This window comes from Nerophis lumbriciformis, linkage group LG08, assembly GCF_033978685.3.
Source record: "Nerophis lumbriciformis linkage group LG08, RoL_Nlum_v2.1, whole genome shotgun sequence".
NCBI lineage: Eukaryota > Metazoa > Chordata > Actinopteri > Syngnathiformes > Syngnathidae > Nerophis > Nerophis lumbriciformis.
The window spans coordinates 35,923,998-35,945,319 of record NC_084555.2 but is presented as its reverse complement, the minus strand read 5'-3'; the positions used below and the strand labels follow the sequence as shown (position 1 = coordinate 35,945,319).

The 21,322-nt window shown below is 39.1% G+C and overlaps 1 protein-coding gene and 1 long non-coding RNA gene across 2 annotated transcripts; one reads left to right on the top strand and one right to left on the bottom strand.

Annotated features, from left to right (window-relative positions):
* Window positions 1–912: 912 nt before the first annotated feature.
* otx2b (orthodenticle homeobox 2b) lies at window positions 913–5,198 on the bottom strand. The gene is made up of 4 exons (XM_061968804.2): window positions 4,862–5,198; window positions 3,448–3,701; window positions 3,035–3,186; window positions 913–2,166 (listed from the first exon to the last, which is right to left on the bottom strand). The coding sequence occupies exons 2-4, from the start codon at window positions 3,542–3,544 to the stop codon at window positions 1,543–1,545; spliced, it is 873 nt and encodes a 290-aa protein (XP_061824788.1). The 5' UTR covers window positions 3,545–3,701; window positions 4,862–5,198; the 3' UTR covers window positions 913–1,542.
* Window positions 5,155–17,577, top strand: LOC133611733 (uncharacterized). Its single transcript, XR_009816030.2, has 4 exons — window positions 5,155–5,663; window positions 5,877–6,016; window positions 7,562–8,196; window positions 12,722–17,577. It is a non-coding gene; the product is annotated as an uncharacterized lncRNA (long non-coding RNA).
* The last annotated feature ends 3,745 nt before the right edge of the window (window positions 17,578–21,322 follow it).

Here is a 21,322-nt window from a genome sequence, read left to right as displayed (position 1 = left end):
TATAGCAATTTGCTGTGCTTTTGTGATTAATTAAAGTTACAACTAAATGCTGTAAGTGTACTTTTATTGTTAATAACTTGAACAGCACACCACCACTGTCTGGAACGTAGAAAGTCTTCAGAGACAAATCAGTTTGAGTTAACAGTCATTTGTTGTGATATTACAGAAGACTATAATTGCAGTATTTTGCTGTGAAATGTAAGGTATTGTAATTTTTACAGTCATTTGTTCCGACCCCCCGCGACCCCAAAAGGGACAAGCGGTAGAACATTGGATGGATTTGTTGTAATGTTGGAGTACATTTTCATTACAGTATTTTACTGTGAGAAAATACTGTGAATGCCATGAAATGGTATATTTTTACTATTTTTTTTTTTAGATGATTGTGCACAATAAATGCAAATGAGTGTTATTTAAACATACTTGGGCATTGAATGTGCGCACACTGTTGCTATGGCAAACATGTTGGAATTAACATCTTTTTTATGGGATTAAACACTGCATGTGTTTTTTTTCCTTTTGCTGGGGCTGTTTGAATTGAGTATGTAAACAATTTCTCCCCCCCCACTGTAAAAATGTTCACACTGCAATGTAAAAATGACCAGGACTTCACAGCATTTAACAGCCTTTTTTTTCCACAGTAAAATACTGGATTTAAATTATTGCAATAAAACATGACCCTCCAAATTGAACTTTACAGTTAATTACTGTGTCACTGTGAAAAAAACAAAAGAAGTAATTTGCTTTGAATTTACAATTTAAATAAAACATACAATGACAATTTTGATAAATAAAAAATACCCAATGCGTGACATTTTCTATGAAAATCAGTATTTTTAACTCCACTATTTGTTTCATTCGTCCACGACAAGCACATAACGTGATTAACTGAAAGTTCATCATGGGACCTTATTCTTTTATTTTTTTTATTGTTATTATTCATGCCTTTTCAATGGGGGAGGTCACAGCATCTTTGGAACCCACAATCATGTTGAGATCCAGTGGACAGGTGTGTGTGTGTGTGTGTGTGTGTGTGTGTGTGTGTGTGTGTGTGTGTGTGTGTGTGTGTGTGTGTGTGTGTGTGTGTGTGTAACCCGTCATCATTACTACTATACCACTTGGAAAGTCTCATCGAATCATTAGCGTGCTCCCCCTTACCCACGAAAAGCTGCAGAGAGTGTGGTGCGTGGAGGGTCTGACAGATTGCATACAATACAACAGATCACAGTATCGAAGGCTAGCACAGATAAAAAAAACACACCATTTATATAAGACACACACTGATTGTCTCTTAGAAACTACATATTGATTCTTTATAAACACTTCTTTTTTTGTCTTAAATAAAGTAGTGCATCCATGTCCATCGTGGTCCAGTGGGATAGTTCCGTGGCCTCGCAGGTGGAAAATGTGTCCTCGACAGGTGTGACGGACATGGATGAGGGTCTACAGGTGAGGAGAAGAACTTTGCCAGTGCTAAAATAAATTAAAAAAAAAAGTGAGGACTCTCCTCCTGTGAGAGTTTCATGAGGGTCTGTCGTGGCTTCACAGGACCTGGAATTTCCACGAAGAGGTCTGATCTTTATAATCCAAGCAATCTGCGTTGAAGTTCAGCTTCCACGACGCGGCTTGGTCCTTATAATCCAGGCAGTCGGCCGTGGAGTTGAAGCCCAGGCCGGACGTGCCGTAGCCCTGCGTGGGGAGGGACGCCGGGGACTGGTTGAGGTGGCCGGCCACCGCGTTTGTGCTCATCGGGCTGAGGGTCGAGCCCGGGCCGGACAACTGGTGGTGCATGGGGGCGAGGTAAGAGCCGCAATCCATGCCGCCGAAGTAGGACGTGGAGCCCGCGTAGCTCTGGCCGTAGCCCGAGGCCTGCGTGTAGGTCATGGGGTAGGACCTCTGCATGCACGACGACGACGTGGACAGCGGGTCCGAGAGCGGGGAGATGGAAGCCGGGCTCCAGATGGACACCGGCGCCGTGCTGGTGGAGATGGCCGGGACTGTGGTGGTGCTGGCGGGGGGAGTAAACTGACCGCTGGCGCCGCTCTCGGAGCTCACGTCTCGGGTCGGGGAACTTTTCTTTTTGGCGGGTCGAGCCTTGTTCTGCCCGCCGTTCTGCTGCTGTTGCTGCTGCTGGCGACACTTTGCACGCCGGTTCTTGAACCACACCTGCGGGAAGCCGCACAGTTATATTATCACACATTATCCTTTTAATTCCTTTTCTCACAAAAAACACACACATATACATTTGATTTACATAGCACTTCACCTGGTAACATACAAACAACAATCGAATATTAGCATGTAGCATGAGCAAACTACAGAAAAACAGGGAAAATATAAAGAAATATTACAGGAACACACGCTTTAGCAAAACCATGCCCTCAAAGTTTTTAGTAAACATTTTATTTCGTTTTCTAACTCCCTCAGAATCGAAAAAAAATAATAACACAATTAAAAAAAATAAAAATAAAAATAAAAATCTAGATTATTTGATTTAACCATTACATGCTTAAAAGTCGTGGTGTTTATTTCAGTTAAATTTGCTATATTTTAATGCAAGTTTAGGACTTATTTAAATTCGATTTTAATTTCACTTCCAATCGGGTTTGAAAATATCGTTATGTCTCAACTATAACTGTAAAAACAAATACAAAGTGTAGAATATGTTCAATGGAGTATGATATAATCTAGACATTAATTTCGTCTTCTTATGGAATATATGTTTTGTTTCTCCTCATATTCTGATAAGTATGTTAGCTGTGAGAATTAAGCAAATTGAATAGGAAGCAAATATTGTGTTATAGGACATTTTAATGCACAATGCTGTGTTTTGGTAGGATGATGCGTCTAAACAAAACCTTTTTTTCATTAATAAAAATATATTGGACGATTAAATTTTTACTCGAAAATGTTTTGTTTTACATTTTAGGGGCCTCATTCAGTCTAAATATCCATCAAATTAACAAACGTTAAAAAAAAAGAAAAAAAAGAAAAGTAATTTCCACATTTTCCACCAAAGAACACGCTAACTCACCTGTACACGGGACTCAGGTAGATTGATTTTCAGCGCCACTTCCTCGCGCATGAATATGTCAGGATACCTCGTTTTAGCGAACAACGCTTCCAAGACGTCGAGCTGCGCGCGGGTAAAAGTAGTCCTCTCTCTTCTCTGCTTCCGTGGCGTCGCTGTAAAAAAATGGAGATATAAATTTAAATATGTACATATACTCTTTTATTACCATTTAAAAATAATAATTACGTCTAACAGATAACGACAATGGGCCTTGTTGCGGATTGCGTAATTTACGAAACCTGCTGCAGGTGACATTATAAAGAGATGCACAAAAATCAACCTACAACATTAATTTGTTTTAAAATAAATGTCTAACAGCCGACATCCATTCTTGGGATGTTTTATTTTTTTTTTTGGATAAAGTTGACGCTCACCTGGATAGCCCACGGACGGATGTAAGAGGTCCATCCCGGAAGTGGTTAAGCTGAGGCCATTGACTGTGTAAGGTGGTTGCTTTAAATATGACATCATGCTAATGTTCGTCTGGGGGTTCAAGTTGGAGAAAATGTTGAAAATGGATGAGGATCCTGAAGGGGACCTGCTGTCCTGTCTTGGTCCCACAAACACACTCTCACACACACACACACACACTCACACACACTCACACACACACTCTTCCTGTCGGCACCTAAACCAAAATAAAAGAAGAGAATTCCACTTAGAGTTTAGAAAAATCAACACTTACACAGTGCAACAAGTACAGTCAAATACATAGCAACCAAAAAATATACGATAATTAATAAACAGTTTTTACAAACAACATGTTTGACCAAATCTATCAATTTGTTTGGTGTTAAGTTTCCATATAAAATGTAAAATATATATATTTATAAAATGATAAATGGGTTGTACTTGTATAGCGCTTTTCTACCTTCAAGGTACTCAAAGCGCTTTGACACTACTTATTTGCATTGTTAAAATACTTTAAATGGTGACAGTGACATTTAACGACAAATAATGTGCTTGATTATGACTGATCGATTTCCGTTGTGATTATTCTCCATGCTTTTCCCCTCATCTCGTTATTTTCTACAGTTGTAACCTCGTCTTCTCAATCTGTCAGGCGTTTTTAAAAAAATGGCCGTGGACCAGTTGCACACTGTCGCTCAATAGTCATCATCATCATAATCATCATCCATGCAGGAGTGTAATTATCATGCATCTATTTTTTTCTCAAATGTATTGATTAATTAACGAGATCATCCGAGTATAATTGCAGTAATATTGCGTCATATTTGGTTAATATATGTATTATAGTTTTGGAGGAGAACGCTCTTCATATTTTACTAATAGTGTATTAAATGTGACATGTTGCTTTATTGCCCTCTAAATTCAACACGATGAACAGAGATGAATTTTAAATGTTTAAAAATACAGAAGGCCCAAAATAATACATATATATTTTTTTTATTCTTAAACTTCAATTCTACTATAATTGAATAAATTTTTTTTAGATAATGTATAACTAAAGGCATTTTATTTTTATTGTTACTTTTTTCTTTTTTTGGGGGGGGGGGGGACTTTTTTTTAAGACAATATTTATGTGCAATAGTTTATATAAAAAAGTAATAACAATGATAATACGAAATGTTTTTTACACTATTATTTTAATTAGTATTTTAATAAAACGTTCGTAATCCCTATAGAACATAGATTTTCCGTCTTTTATTGTGTACCCCCCCCCCCCCCCCCCCACGTCTTTTATTGTTATGTTAATGTTTATAGCTAAACATTATCCGCGCTATTTACATTTCAAGGGTTGAAAAAAAGCCCCAAAAGTGAACCCACCTTAGCCCCTAAAGAGTGCAAATATTCTTGTGCGTGTCCTCCTGCGCCAATAAAGTCAGCCAATAGCGAATCAGCGACGTCCTGCTGGATTCCGAGCGACAACGAAGAGGCCACAAAGTAGAAAAAGAAGCCCGAAAAAATGGCAGGAAAAATCCGCAGTGTGAGAAAAGAAAGTTGGACGTGGAGCTTCTGCTGCAGGTTTGGAAGCACTGCTGCAGCGGCGCACTGATGATGATGAGGATGATGAGGATGATGATGATGATGGAGGAGGAGGAGGAAGAAGAAGAAGAGGAGGAGGAGGAGGAGGAGGAGGAAGCATGTGCGCTTTTACGATTTGTTGGTGTGTTGGGAGTGAAGTGCTTGGAGTTGGATTTTGTACAAAGTGTCAGCCAATAGGAGCTCAGCTCTCTCCCACGGCTGGCGAGGACTGTCACGCAGCTACTTTGGACCCACGGTCCTCATCCAGTGGCCCGGATGACAAGTGCACATTCAAAGTGGAAATAACATCAGCACAACACTTAAAAAAATAATTCCATAAAAAAAAAAAAATATCCCAAGATGCATTAGCACTATTTGACTATCGTAGCACAAATGAATCCAATTTCACTCTATTTGCAGAGAGAGAGTTAAAAAAAAAAAAAAAAAAAAAAAAAGGACGCCTGCTTCCTCTCGTGTAGCCAAAAATAGGATTTAGAGATTTATTTGTAAAAAAAAAAGTGACCTCATCTCATTCGCCACACGCACACGCACGTGTGCACGAGGAGGGTGAAGACGTTGACGAGTGAGGAGAACGAGCTGCAAGGTAAAATACTTTTTAAATCATTTTCTATATTATCGCGGTGATATTAAACTAAATGATGACATGTGTTACTTTGTTGTATATATTGCAATATTGATGATGAGTTGACATATGGCACACACTGGCTGGCTTCAGGGCTGCTTATAAGTAAGGCCGTGCACACTCCACGCACACGCACACGCACACGCGCACTGAACCCTCACGCTCTCCCCACAGATGCCAACGCAGAGGAAAAAGGTTTTGTTTTGGATCTTCCCAAGTCGGATTTCTTTCAGCACACCAGCTTTCACCTGAGCAGAGGGTTCTTCATCATCTTCTTCTTCTTCTTCTTGGAACGAACTGCAGCACACACTCAGGTATTCGTATAATTGAAATAAAAATATATATTTTCTAAACTCAATAATTGCTTGCAACTTTTTATGCATGGTATAAAAAAAAAGGCTGCATGACCATTTTTTATATATCTAAACATTTCATTAAATGCTATACCAGATTATTATTATTATTTTAAAGTCAATCCATTTTTGATTATATTTAATTATTTTATTCATAAACCTTATTTGTTTTTAAATATAGCCAAATAATTATATTATCTCTAAATGCAAGGAAACATTTAATTACAATAATACTGCATGGTTATTTATTTTTACATTTTTACAAAATAAATTGCATATGCATTCATGCATAAATCAATGTCTTCATTTTGGGGTTCCCTCATCGTGATATATTTCCTATTATTGCAATAATGCGTGCAAAAGGAGTACGTCTGCAGCGGTTTCTCACGGTGCATCTCCGCTTGCGCAAGGAGCTCAATAATTGATGGGATGGTAAAAGCGGGGCCTCCGCGGGGACCGTGCGTGTTAAAAGGACGTTTAAAAGCACAAGGAGTTAAGCGCCCCTGGCGGGCTGCACAGCTCCCCCTGACTCCCGCCTTTTATCTCCGCCTCTGCTGCACTCAACCTGAGGCTGCAGAGGACGCACGCCGGCCTTCTCCATCCCACCTGAGAGTCTTTCACCCAGCCACGGGAGCCATTTGTGCAAGATCGCTGCCTCTGCACGTTATATTTAGAAATAAAAAGAATAAACACATCCATCATAAATAATTAAAGACAGCAAATAAGACATGCTGTTGGGAATTGGAATACTGGCATGCATTCATCACATATATTATACATCTTTTTAAACTGATTGCTTCATATCTGCATGGTTGAAGAGGAGGAATGTGTTGGAGGAATTTATTCTAAGCTTTAAAAAAAGAAAAGGAAAGGCGTTTAATTCATCTTTTTTTTTTTTTTTTTTTTACAGTTTGCTACACTAAAATGTTTTACATTCTCAATAGCATATACTTATAACGAATATGAGAAAAAGATTGAGTTTATCTTGCAGCAAAACTCTAATCTTTCTTATTGTGCCATTATTAAACTGTGTGTGTGTGCATGTGTGTGTGTGTGCAAGAGAGAGAGAGAGAAAGGGGTGGATATGAGAGCCAAATGAAGATCATGCACAAGCTGTATTTTAATTCGCCTGAGATATGATGCCATCACTACAATAATGCGCATTCTCCTTATGGATGACAAAAATGCAACTTAATTAACTCCAACATGACCCCACAGGTCACATATGTGCTCATTATATATTGAAAAATATAAGTAAAAAACATCAACTCTGGGAATAAAATCCATTCAAATATGCAGTCATATATGTAAAATATAGTTGTTGTTTTTATGAAAACTGCCACACATTTTGTAATTCTAAGGGTTTTATTTTACGGTCATGTTCTCCAATATAGGCCCCACAAGGCCGCCACTGTTTGTGTGTGTGTGTCTGTGTGTGTGTTTGTTTGCCAAGTTGACGCCTTTTAATTAAAGCCGTAATTGTTGTTGTGTCGCGTGTTTGTGCAGGAGTCTGCCGAAAAACAAAGGGATGCAATTAAACACAGCTGATCAACAAGGAGGCAAAGTGGGGACGCAGGACGACAAAGTGGAGGTCAAGTAAAAGGGAGGTCGCCACACACGCAAACGTTGCCTCTGTTATGAACTGAGGTATATAAGGGAGCGGGGGGAAAAAGAAATGTTTACCAATGAAGACGTCTGTGTGCCTACTGCGTGCACGTGGAGGTGCGTACATGGCGTGCTAAAAAGCTGCCCTGCAGACCAGACCTGTGGAATCTTCAAAGTGGAGGATTTGTTCAGGCTTATTTGGCAACCTGGGATTTGAATTGGATTTTGGGAGGCATTCATAACACATTAGAAAACCTTACAATGTGTGATTTCATGTCTAATCCCCTTATAGTCATTTTTTTTATAAGGGGGAGTATGGTCACAACATAGCGCGGCTATTCATGATTCATCAAATGTTTTTCTTTTTTTTTTGCCTGTGAGGTGAGTGTCTTCTCCTGAAGAGGTGACTCTTCACTTGAACCTTCCTCTCCTCACCGTTTTGTTGGTTTGACCTGAATATGTGATAGGGTCAGCTCCACCGTGACACCCCCTGCTTTCAACCCCCAGTGGATTAGACCTTTCTACATGTGCGGACGGTTAGTGTACACACACACACACACACACACACACACACACACACACACACACACACACACACACACACACACACACACACACACACACACACACATGCACTTATTCACTCCTCTGTATGTTAAATCCAGCTCTTTTTTGTATTGTTTGTATTGTATATATTGTATCAAACTTTTTCACCAAGTACAACCTCAGAAAAAAAAAAACGTGGCTCTTCAATTACCACCATAATGGGCAAAATTAAAATACAGTAGCGTAGTAGGCCTAAGTATTTGTAAAAACAAGGCAAGGTTTTAGTTAACAAGCATATTTAATATTTTGATCACTGTAACATTACACACAATGTAAACAGTGACACTGTTTGAATATAGGAAAATAAAACACTGTACTTTAATCAGGTGATTATTTGGCGTACCACCGGATGGAGTCCGCGTACCACCAGTGGTACACGTATCACGGTTTGAGAATCACTGGTATAAATATCTTTTTTTTTTTCAAACAAATTTACACAATTCAACATGCCCGTAGAAGGAGTAGGAAGAAGCACATTAATTTAGATTTTACCCCTTCATAAAATACAATGATTAGATCAGTGGTTCTTAACCTTGTTGGAGGTACCGAACCCCACCAGTTTCATATGCGCATTCACCGAACCCTTCTTTAGTGAAAAAAATTCAAATAAAAATTCAAATTCAAGACAAAGTTATATGTTTTTGGTAACACTTTAGTATGGGGAACATATTCTAAGTAACAAAGACTTAATTTAGAGTTATTTGGACACTAGGGGAACATATTCTAAGTAATAAAGACTTTATTTAGAGTTATTTGGTTAGGGTCAGGGTTAGAGGGTTAGGGTTATAATAAGGTCATGCCGTATAAGGCATTAATAAGTACTTAATAATGACTAGTTAAGAGCCAATATGTTACTAATTTGCATGTTAATAAGCAACTAGTTAATGGTGAATATGTTCCCCATACTAAAGTGTTACCATGTTTTTTTTACTGGTGCATAAAATGAACCGTGCATGAACATCACCTTGTTCAAACAACAAAACCAACACAGTTCATAAACTCACAACAAATTACACACCTGCAAATCAGTCAGCTGTTGCCGTATCCATAATACGCCGATAAGGAGAAGTTTGTATTTACACGATAAGTCGGGTGTGTTTTGACCTCCACCGAATCCCAGAGGCCAACTCACCGAACCCCTATGGTTCGATCGAACCCAGGTTAAGAACCACTGGATTAGATAGAGCAGTGGTTCTCAAACTTAAAAAATAAATAAATAAATTATCAAGTACCACCTCTGAAAACACTAGGCTCTCCAAGTACCACCATGATGACTACCGTTAAAATAAAGTGGCATCGTAGGCCTAAGTATTCATTAAAAACACAGTTTTATTTAACAAGTATATTTAATATTTGTGGCTACTGTAACATTTCGCACAGTTTGAACAGTAACACTGTGTTTGAATATAGGAAAATAAAACCCTACTTTAATCAAGTGATTCACTAAACCACTGGATGGAGCCATGCAGTGCACCACTAGTTGTACACATAGCACAGTTTGAGAATCACTAAGATAGAGCTTCATTGATTAATTAAGGTTCCGATAGCAGCAACACAATTTACAGTGTTTATGGGACAGTGTAGCACACAGAATAAACAGGTATTAATGGAATAGAAGAATAAAGCATGTAATTCCAGTTTTATTTAGGATAGCCCTTTGAGATACAGCATCTTGTTTCCAAGAGGGCCCCGATGTATATAAAAAGAGAAAAAAAAAACCCTGAATGCAAATTCCATTTTCCCTCTGTTTATTGCGCTGAGTCAACAATTCTCACTTCACAAATATTAAATTTGACTGACGCTATCAGACTTTCACGTACACAAGCATTTTAAATTCTTTATTTTCTAAGAGAAACACATATTTGAGTGCACTTTTAAAAAAAGGTTACAATTATTTCCCATATTTCATATTATTGTTCAAAACATCTGAGGTCCCAAAATAATGTATTTGAAGTGTGCTGCCCCAAATTTAGCCTTAAGACGTTTAGACAGTTTAAAATGCTTTTAACTACTCCCCTGCTTAACGGGGAACAGGACGCCTTATGTGTCCGCAGCTTTAATGCTAATGAGATGTGTGTGTCTCTTAAAAGCTTTTTTGCAGATGCAGAACACTGTAAATCTGCACAATAGTCATTGTAATAGGAGCAATGTATTGCACACAACAACGTAACATGAAGGAGTAGGACACAAACGTTGGCACTGTAGCTCACATAGCTATGCTACCATTACATTTTTTAACAGCAAGGATAGCCTATTTGTTGGAAGAAAAAAAAAGCTGAGATGTCATGTAGCTGACTGAAATATACAGTATATGGAAGAGCTCCAGGCATTATGGTAGAATGTGAAGCAGAGGGATCTTTAAAAAAAAAAAAGACAGTAGTACCTCAATTTACGAGCTTAATTGGTTCTCTGACGGAACTCTTAACTGTCGCATATTGAAATTAATTAAAACATTTTTTTAATTGGTTCTTGGCCCCCCAAAAACAGCACAATTTTAACATGTAATATGCCGTAGTACAAAAATACAGTGATTACTGGTAATGTACATCATTTACCTTGGAAAACGGACCTCTACGGTATCTCCGTCCAGCTACTATTCGTCAAACACAACATCAGCAGCTTTTCCATATTCTAATAAATAATTGAGATATTAATTTGACATCCTTGGCTGGTGTTAAACTGCTATAAGTAATGCTAGTGACTAAGAAATTATATTTTGGTCAAATCTTAGGAGGTTCACTTGCTACGGGAACTAATGGCAGGGATTTTTGTAGCACAAATTTTTGCCGGCAACTTAAAGCGTAAGCCCGGTTTTTCCACTGGATGCATAAGGGCTGCTGAACGGCGCCGCCACGGAACGTCTCTGTCATCCGCTGTCTGCCAATCCCCATTGCCGTTTGATGCGCACTGTTGATCTTTTACAAGATCTCGCAAATCCATTCGTAATCACGTGAAAAGCGGCGTTGTAGTACGGCGAACCACAAACAGTTTATTCTGTCCTTCCAGAGGAAATAAACTCAGTCCTGCCCAATCAAGATACGTAACGGCTGCTGAACGACAACACCTGTGGAACGTCTTGAGCTTTGCAGTCCATTAATACGCGCAGACGAGCGTCTGTGACAGCACTGACTTGACTTGACTCGTGGAAAAGACGACAGTTTTGCCTCGCAGAACGACAACTTTATTTATTCTTTATTTGTAGCAAGCAATAACACAGCAGTAACATCAGGCCAGCATCACACACACACACACACACACACACACACACACACACACACACACACACACACACACACACACACACACACACACACACACACACACACACACACACACACACACACACACGCACACACATCATTCGACTCCCATTAACTACTCCTCTGCTTATTGTCCCGTATCAGCTGGTATTTGACACAGGCCCCCAAATAGCTGTCCAGTAAATGCCTGTAATATGATTCTCTGATTTCGGACGAATCATCTTGTCCTCATCCATTTGTGTCAACGAGGTCAAATTACTTCTGAAAACCTTTCAAAAGTTAACTTCATGTCCGTCCTCGCCCGTTAGAACACTTCAAAGTGGCACTCAGCATCAAGGGTTGGAATTGGGGGTTAAATCACCAAAAATGATTCCCGGGCGTGGCACCGCTGCTGCCCACTGCTCCCCTCACCTCCCAGGGGGTGATCAAGGGTGATGGGTCAAATGCAGAGAATAATTTCGCCACACCTAGTGTGTGTGTGACAATCATTGGTACTTTAACTTTTAACTTTACTTTAAATCGACATACTGACCTGAGTGGAAATGGGAAGACTCCGCCTCCACGGCGGCGCCGTTCTGCATCCAGTGGTAACCCGGTGTAACAATTAGCCAAAAGACAGCTCTTATTTCGAAACACTCTTAAGTTGAGGAACTCTTAAGTTGAGGTACAACTGTAATATATGACATCACAAAAACACGGAACATCAGTTAACATCAATTAAGAGCCTCTTCTTTCAAAAGTGGAGTGAAAAAGTGAAGTGAGGGAGATTATATATTTTTCTCTTCTTTTGGTGCTCATAAACAGGCTGGAGGGACATATATTACTGTTTTAACATCAATAAAAAGTCCATTTTGAATAATCGAGGACATTTCTAAAGTACATCAAATTAATGAGTCCACGTTCACTTTGCACTTGTCAAACATAAATGGTAGTTATTAGTTAGACACACTTATACATGGAACATAATTCCTAACTTGTAGGTGTCATTTACCTTTTCTATGTTTACCTGTAAAATGGCAGACTCAGGGGCCTCTAAAGTAGATAAGCCCCAGTTTGTTGTCTCCTTGTCCACAGCCCACTTTGCTTTGAATGACACTTTGGCGATGCCCCCAACATCCCACTTGGACTTCTCAAGTGTAGCAACACTGCCAAATCCTCTCAACTCTTTAATATCTCTCTTTGGCTGCATTGCCAGGCAAGGCCCCTCCGTGACAGTTGGACATCGTCGTCGCTTTCGGGAGGAGACAGCGGCGGCCGTTTGTAGCGTTTCCCAGCCTCGGGCCTGTGGGGAATCTGTGATGGCTCGCCTGTCAGCCGGCCCCTCCCCTGCAATTAGGAGAGTAAACACAGCGCCCGGCTCGACATGGGAGGGGGGGGGACAGAGAAGGAGGGGCGGGGACACCATCCTGCTCCTGTCCTACTGCTGTCCCCAGACAAAGATGACTGCACAAACTCAGACACTGCAAATGTCTATAAAAAGTGTCTGTGAATACATCACAGCATATCATAGCAGGCTGCACGGTGGTTTGCATGTCGGCCTCACAGTCAGGACTATTGAGGCTTGGAACAACTCTGTGTGGACTTTGCTTGTCCTCACACATCTAAAAACAAGCATTTGGTTAATTACAGGCATTCAGAAAGTATTCACAGTGCTTCACTTTTTCCACATTTTCTTATGTTGTAGCCTTAATCCAAAATGCAATAAATTCCTTGTTGTCCTCCAAATTCTACACACAATACCCCAAAATGACAATGTGAAAAGCTTTTTTTTTAAACATTTATGCTAATGTATTAAAAAATAAAAACATACACATTTTTTACATAAGTATTCACAGCCTTTGCTCAATACTTTGTTGATGCAAATTGGCCAGACGGAAGCCATTTCTTAGTAAAAAAATTGCCAAAATGCACCTGGAAAACAAACTTCTCTGGTCTGACGAGACAAAGATTGAACTCTTTGGCGTGAATGCAAGGCGTCATGCTTTGAGGAAAACCAATTCCTACAGTGAAGCATGGTGGTGGCAGCATCATGCTGTGGGGATGGTTTTTTAGCACAGGAACTGAGAGACCAGTCAGGATAATAATAATAATAATAATAATACATTTTATTTATAAGGCGCCTTTCTGGGCACTCAAGGACACCGTACAAAATCACAACAATAAAATCAAATTGGATAAAAAACAACAACAACAACAACAAAGAGAAAAGAAAAGATGATTACAATGAATAAGCAGTCAGGAATAGGTGTGTTTTGAGTCTTGATTTGAAGAGGGATATTGAATCTAAGTTGCGAAGGTCTGGTGGTAAAGAGTTCCAAAGATGTGGGGCAGAGCGGCTGAAAGCTCGGGCACCCATGGTGGACAGTTTAAATAAAGGGACAGTGAGATGGATGGATGAAGAGGATCTTAGGGAACGCGAGGGCGTGGCGACATGGAGCAGGTTAGAGAGATATGATGGAGAGAGGTTATGGATGGCTTTGAAAGTGAGGAGAATTATTTTAAAGTGGATGCGATGTTTGATGGGTAGCCAGTGGAGTTGCTGCAGAACAGGGGTGATGTGCTGGATTGAAGGGGTTCTGGTGATTATCCGGGCTGCAGAGTTCTGGAGAAGCTGAAGTTTGTGAAGTGACTTGTGAGGGAGACCAAACAGGAGAGAGTTGCAGTAGTCCAGGCGAGAGGTGACCAGGCTATGGACTAGTATGGCAGCAGTATGAGGGGTAAGGGATGGGCGAAGACGATTAATGTTTTGAAGATGAAAGTAAGCAGACCGGGTAATGTTGTTTATGTGGGCTTTCCCATCCAACCTGTTGGAGCTTGAGAGGTGCTGCAAAGAGGAATGAGTGTAACTGCCCAAATATAGGTGTGCCGAACTTGTGGCATCGTATTCAAAAAGACTTGAGGCTGTAATTGCTGCCAAATGTGCATCAACTAAGTATTGAGCAAAGACTGTGAATACTTATGTACATGTGATTTTTTATTTTCAATACATTTGCAAACATTTTTAAAATACACATTTTCACATGATCAATATGGGGTATTGTATGCAGATTTTTTAGGACAAAAATGCATCTATTCCATTTTAGAATAAGGTTTCAAAATAACAAAATGTGGAAAAACTGAAGCACTGTGAATAATTTCCGGATGCACTGTACGTTCCTAATGATTTTCTGTTATTACTGTTCTGTTATCTGTTATTTTACGCCCACCTTGTCATGAGTTGAAATATTGGGAACCTGATAATATCTAGTTTATTTCTGAATAAAGACACTGATACTGATTAAAGTCCATTGTGTGAGTGACAGCGTTGGGATAAAACAGATGTGTTTTTGACGTCGCATTTGTGTGGTTGTTTGATTCCGTGTTTTAGTTCTGCGTTTGAGCTACCTTTAAGTGCAATAAAAAGGAGCAATGGAAGTAAATCATTATTGAAAATACTTAAGGAAATGTATGTTATTAACAGTGACACAATGAATAAAAGTAATGCTAGATGTTTAGCATTTGCACAAAATAACCCCAAATAATATATTTGTGACCCACTGCAGTGTATGAAAGCTTGATTCTCAGCTTTCAGTTGTGTAATTACATTTCTATAACAAGCAAATAAATATGAATAAAAGAAGGAGCATATCCGCCCTCACATATTTTGGGGCGCTTCAGATTCTGCACCTTTGTATTCAATTCAAACAATAATAATATAACTTTGATTTCTGTCTAGTTTTTGACATGCTAATAAGTGGACCTCTCATGTAATGGCATATGTTTCTGTTGAAGTCACACAGCGGGATCCAAAATGCAGCCCGGGGGTGATCAGCGGCCCACAGCTCCTTATTTATTCTACAGCAGGTGTCTTCAAAGCTCATCACAATTTGAGCTGCTATAAAGCGAGGTGAGAGAGTTGTATTTTATTGATATGACATTTCAAATGTACTTTATTGACAAAGCAGATCTCCACTCCAACAGTGCAGCTATTATCTTCATGCTAGTTTGTGATCCTTTGCCATCAAAAAGAGGCATAAGGTCTGAATTTAAATTGTATTGATATTAAATAATATTCTTTGACCTTTTAGTGAGCTACTCACAATCAAGTAGTGAGCTGTTGGAGACCTCTGTGCTTGCGGAATGGCCCACATCGAAACATAACACAAAAACAAAGAATTACTATAATAAACATTTCCCAAATGCACCAAAAAAATGGGACCAGCAAACAAAAATGGTCGACTACCAGCCTTTACGTCTTACCCATAGGTGGGGAGAGTAGCCAATAAAGTCAAAAATTATGACTCAAGTACAAGTTAAAAATAGTCATCTAAATGATTACTTGACTAAAAGTACGTTAAGTATTCAGTGAAACAATTATGCAAGTACTGACTAACTAGTGAGTAACTTCATATTTATTTCATAACTATATTATACTGGTACTTGCACTACAACCATAGTTGGTTTGTGTGTGTGTGTGAGACAGAGAGCCACTACTACAGAATTTACTACAAAATAAGTAAATTTTACAGTCACTTATGACGTTATAAAAGGGCTAACATTAGCATATGTGCAGCTAAAACATAAAAAAAATCAACATTTACAGTACCATGTTTTCTCTAGTGGGCTTCTTGTGCTGTGGACATTTCTACTGACACAGATGACAGCACATGATATAAATGTTTTTTTTTCTGAGCTTGTAAGTAAACATTGAAGAGTTGTGGGATCTGAGCCGAGGATGTCGTTGCGGCTTGTGCAGCCCTTTGAGACACTTGTGATTAAGGGCTATATAAATAAACTTTGATTGATTGATTGATGGGCAGCACAGTGCAAGAGGGGTTAGTGCGTCTGCCTCACAATCCGAAGGTCCTGGGTGCGATCCTGCGCTCGGGATCTTTCTGTGTGGAGTTTGCATGTTCTCCCCGTGACTGCGTGGGTTCCCTCCGGGTACTCCGGCTTCCTCCCACCTCCAAAGACATGCACCTGGGGATAGGTTGATTGGCAACACTAAATTGGCCCTAGTGTGTGAATGTGAGTGTGAATGTTGTCTGTCTATCTGTGTTGGCCCTGCGATGAGGTGGCAACTTGTCCAGGGTGTACCCCGCCTTCCGCCCAATTGTAGCTGAGATAGGCTACAGCGACCCCCGCGACCCCGAAGGGAATAAGCGGTAGAAATGGATGGATGGATGGATGATTGATTGATTGTGCTGCATCGTATGACTTCATGTGATATTTTACAGTGTGTTGTTCCAGTGCGGTCATATGACTGCTATTGGTGAAATGGAGTCACGGGTCACTAGTGCTTACATTGGATTGGTGAAACCAAGTCATGTGACACAGGGAGAGTGGAAGAGTTCTCTGTAACAAACCAAATAAATTAGTATTTGCAAGTGATATTCAATTGATTAAAAACACATGATGATATAAATAAATGTAGCAATTGTAATGGAACTCAATGTCCATCCATCCATTTTTCCAGGGTTGCAGGGGGGCTGGAACCTATCCCAGCTGCACTCGGGCAGAGAGCTGGGTAGGCACACCCTGGTGTAATGGACTAAAAGTAGTGTTTCTAAAAGTCCTAAAAAGTAGGTTGCATAAGAGTACTGTGACAAGTAACATTTAAGTCTCTAAAAAGATTATCTCAATGTTGGGGGAAAAAAAGTATAATAGTTTTGTCATGACCTGTCACGTTAGTTCTGACCTAATTTTGTGTTTCCTTCTTTTCTAAATTTGGGACAAACGGTAGAAAATGGATGGATGGATAGTTCCTGTTCCGCACTCTTATTTTATTTTCACTTCCTGTCGACCGTACCACTCCTTATGGCCTAAGCACTATTTATCTCACCTGTCTCTGATTGGCAACTTGGGCACACCTGTTCCGGGTTTCCAATCAGGCTTCAGACAGGGCTTGATCGTTGTGTAAACTGTGTGTATTGTAAACTGTTTCATGTATGACTCATGCATTTATCAACTGTTTATTTGTGCTTTTGACAAGCTTGTTTGTTTCCCAAAGAAGTTTCATGTCTTGTGCGCTCCCTAACTGCACTTGCCTTCTTTTGACATTAAATACATCTTACTTGCACGCCGTCTCCTGTGTCTGCATCTTGGAGTTACAATGCAGAACTGTTAACTTTACTACAATTAGTAGTACATTTAAAAAAAATAAAATAAAACTTGAAAAAAATAAGACAACTCTACCACAAAGTTCAGATATGCTGTTTTGTCATACATTTATATTTAAATTTGAATTTGTTTAATACTTAAGTTAAAGTTAAAGTACCAATGATTGTCACACACACACAAGGTGAGGTGAAATTATTCCCTGCATATGACCCATCACCCTTGATCACCCCCTGGGAGGTGAGGAGAGCAGTGAGCAGCAGCAGTGGCCGCGCCCGGGAACCATTTTTGGCGATTTAACCCCCAATTCCAACCCTTGATGCTGAGTGCCAAGCAGGGAGGTAATGGGTCCCATTTTTATAGTCTTTGGTATGACTAGGCCGGGGTTTGAACTCACAACCTACCCATCTCAGGGCGGACACTCTAACCACTAGGCCACTGAAGCATATTATTAATATATTTAATTATTTTGTTTAAGTTATGACTTATTAATTCTATTTCTAATATATTTTTTAATTACAAAATCTTTGTTTTCCTTTAACATAGCACAAGCTGTATACTGTCATTTTCCCTCCTTTTATTCTTATTGTTCTTATTAGTATTTTATATTTCAAAACCTTTCTGTTTTCTTTCCTTTATCACTGCAATCTTTGAACCCATAAGCTAATCAATATTGTGTATTGCCGATTTTTTTTGTTATTTTCGCTTTTATTAGAAAATGAATAAAGGAAATAAGTAAACTTTAAATTACAAAAATGTAAGCAAGTGTTAAATAAAAGATATGGAGCGAATGACGATCACAATATGGAAAAAGAATCAGGATTAAAAAAAGTTATTCTTCTTTTACTGCTTTTCAGACATGTTGAATTGTGTAAATAGATAGATGGACTCATTTATTGTCATTGTGCATAAATACTAAACATTTTTATAAACATGCAACCTGAACCAAATAAACCACACCATAACTCTCTTGATTTACATTAGCTTGATATTCAAACATTTTAAATACATTACTAATGTCAAAGTGGCCCCAATATGCTTCAATGTTTAATGTGGATAATGTTTGGACACCAGTTGGTCTAAAGCCATTAAAATAATTGTAGTCATTTCATCATAAAAACATACAAACTATTTAATCAACCAAAGAGGCATCAATAATTATTAAAAGATCAATCATTGTGCTTGATTGGTTGCCTAACAGTTATGGAAATATCATATCTTAGTAAACAAAGGAAAAACACGATGTCATATTTAGAATTCGGACTACACGTTACCGTGACAACTTCAGGGACTGAATTTGAAAGAAAACAGAAAAATATTTGTTTCACAAGAAAGAATGTAAATCCAATTATTCCATTCCAGTGGTGACGGGTGAATGATGCCTCAGTGGGTGTATGGCACACTCACTACCTGTATGGACACTGCACTGATATTGTGTTAGTGTTTCATAATGGTCTTCCGCCATCTACTGGGTTAAAAGGTCACTACATTTGATCAGCAAATATAATTGATAGTTTATTTGTTTATTAAGATCCCTATTAGCTGCTGCAATAGTAGTAGCTATTCTTACGCAGGTCTTACATTTCCAAAACTCTGTGATTCTCTATGATGTTAAGGCAAAATAGAATACACACATATGACAATAACACCACATTCATAATAAAATGACAGCTCCACATGAATTACTTACAGTAGGTATGCTAATGTAGATTACACAATAGTCATAAAAGTACAATGTTCAGAAAAAAGTCAGAGTCCCAACAAAAAAGGTACAGATCATTTGCATGCAATCCAATTGGGAACTGAAAATATACCTACGATAAAATAATAGATATTCTTGTGTAAAATATATAATGATGAATTAATTACCACAATCAAAAATTCAAATAATAGTTTTCTTAAATTAAGAGCTGTGCAGAAAGGAATATGAAACACTCAACTCTGGTCAATGAGCCAAACAGGAAAAACTTTTAGCACTCAAAGATAAAAATGATCCCAAATTTTGGGAGTCTTTCCTTTTTCTTAGTTCCATTTAAAATGACGATGAAGGCGTAAATCAAAGTTAAACGCGACAAACCACTCCTCATTTAGTCTGAGCTGTCACTCGTGAGTCTACAGAAATGCTTCTTGACCATCACAGTTTGGCGCGACACGGCAGCTGTATTGGTCACATGTTTATTCCTTAAAGTGATACACAAATCGAGGGACACGGTATCACTGCTCGAGTTTCATGAGACATTGATGTTTTAGTATATTCTGACCCACCAATACACTCCAGACACCCCAAAAATAATGCACATAAAAAATAATTACAGTTTCACATGCAGAAAAAAATGCTAAATTAAATATACAAACCCCGTTTCCATATGAGTTGGGAAATTTTGTTGGATGTAAATATAAACGGAATACAATGATTTGCAAATCTTTTTCAACCCATATTCAATTGAATGCACGACAAAGACAAGATATTTGATGTTCAAACTCATAAACTTTTTTTTTTTTTGCAAATAATAATTAACTTAGAATTTCATGGCTGCAACACGAGCCAAAGTAGTTGGGAAAGGGCATGTTCACCACTGTGTTACATGGCCTTTCCTTTTAACAACACTCAGTAAACGTTTGGGAACTGAGAAGACACATTTTTTAAGCTTCTCAGGTGGAATTCTTTTCCATTCTTGCTTGATGTACAGCTTAAGTTGTTCAACAGTCCGGGGGTCTCCGTTGTGGTATTTTAGGCTTCATAATGCGCCACACATTTTCAATGGGAGACAGGTCTGGACTACAGGCAGGCCAGTCTAGTACCCGCACTCTTTTACGATGAAGCCACGTTGATGTAACACGTGGCTTGGCATTGTCTTGCTGAAATAAGCAGGGGCGTCCATGGTAACGTTGCTTGGATGGCAACATATGTTGCTCCAAAACCTGTATGTACCTTTCAGCATTAATCGTGCCTTCACAGATGTGTAAGTTACCCATGTCTTGGGCACTAATACACCCCCATACCATCACAGATGCTGGCTTTTCAACTTTGCGCCTAAAACAATCCGGATGGTTCTTTTCCTCTTTGGTCCGGAGGACACGACGTCCACAGTTTCCAAAAACAATTTGAAATGTGGACTCGTCAAACCACAGAACACTTTTCCACTTTGTATCAGTCCATCTTAGATGAGCTCAGGCCCAGCGGAGCCGACGGTGTTTCTGGGTGTTGTTGATAAACGGTTTTCGCCTTGCATAGGAGAGTTTTAACTTGCACTTACAAATGTAGCGACCAACTGTAGTTACTGACAGTGGGTTTCTGAAGTGTTCCTGAGCCCATGAGGTGATATCCTTTACACACTGATGTCGCTTGTTGATGCAGTACAGCCTAAGGGATCGAAGGTCACGGGCTTAGCTGCTTACGTGCAGTGATTTCTCCAGATTCTCTGAACCCTTTGATGATATTACGGACCATAGCTGGTAAAATCCCTATATTCCTTGCAAGAGCTGGTTGAGAAAGGTTTTTCTTAAACTGTTCAACAATTTGCTCACACATTTGTTGACAAAGTGGTGACCCTCGCTCCATCCTTGTTTGTGAATGACTGAGCATTTCATGAAATCTACTTTTATACCCAATCATGGCACCCACCTGTTCCCAATTTGCCTGTTCACCTGTGGGATGTTCCAAATAAGTGTTTGATGAGCATTCCTCAACTTTATCAGT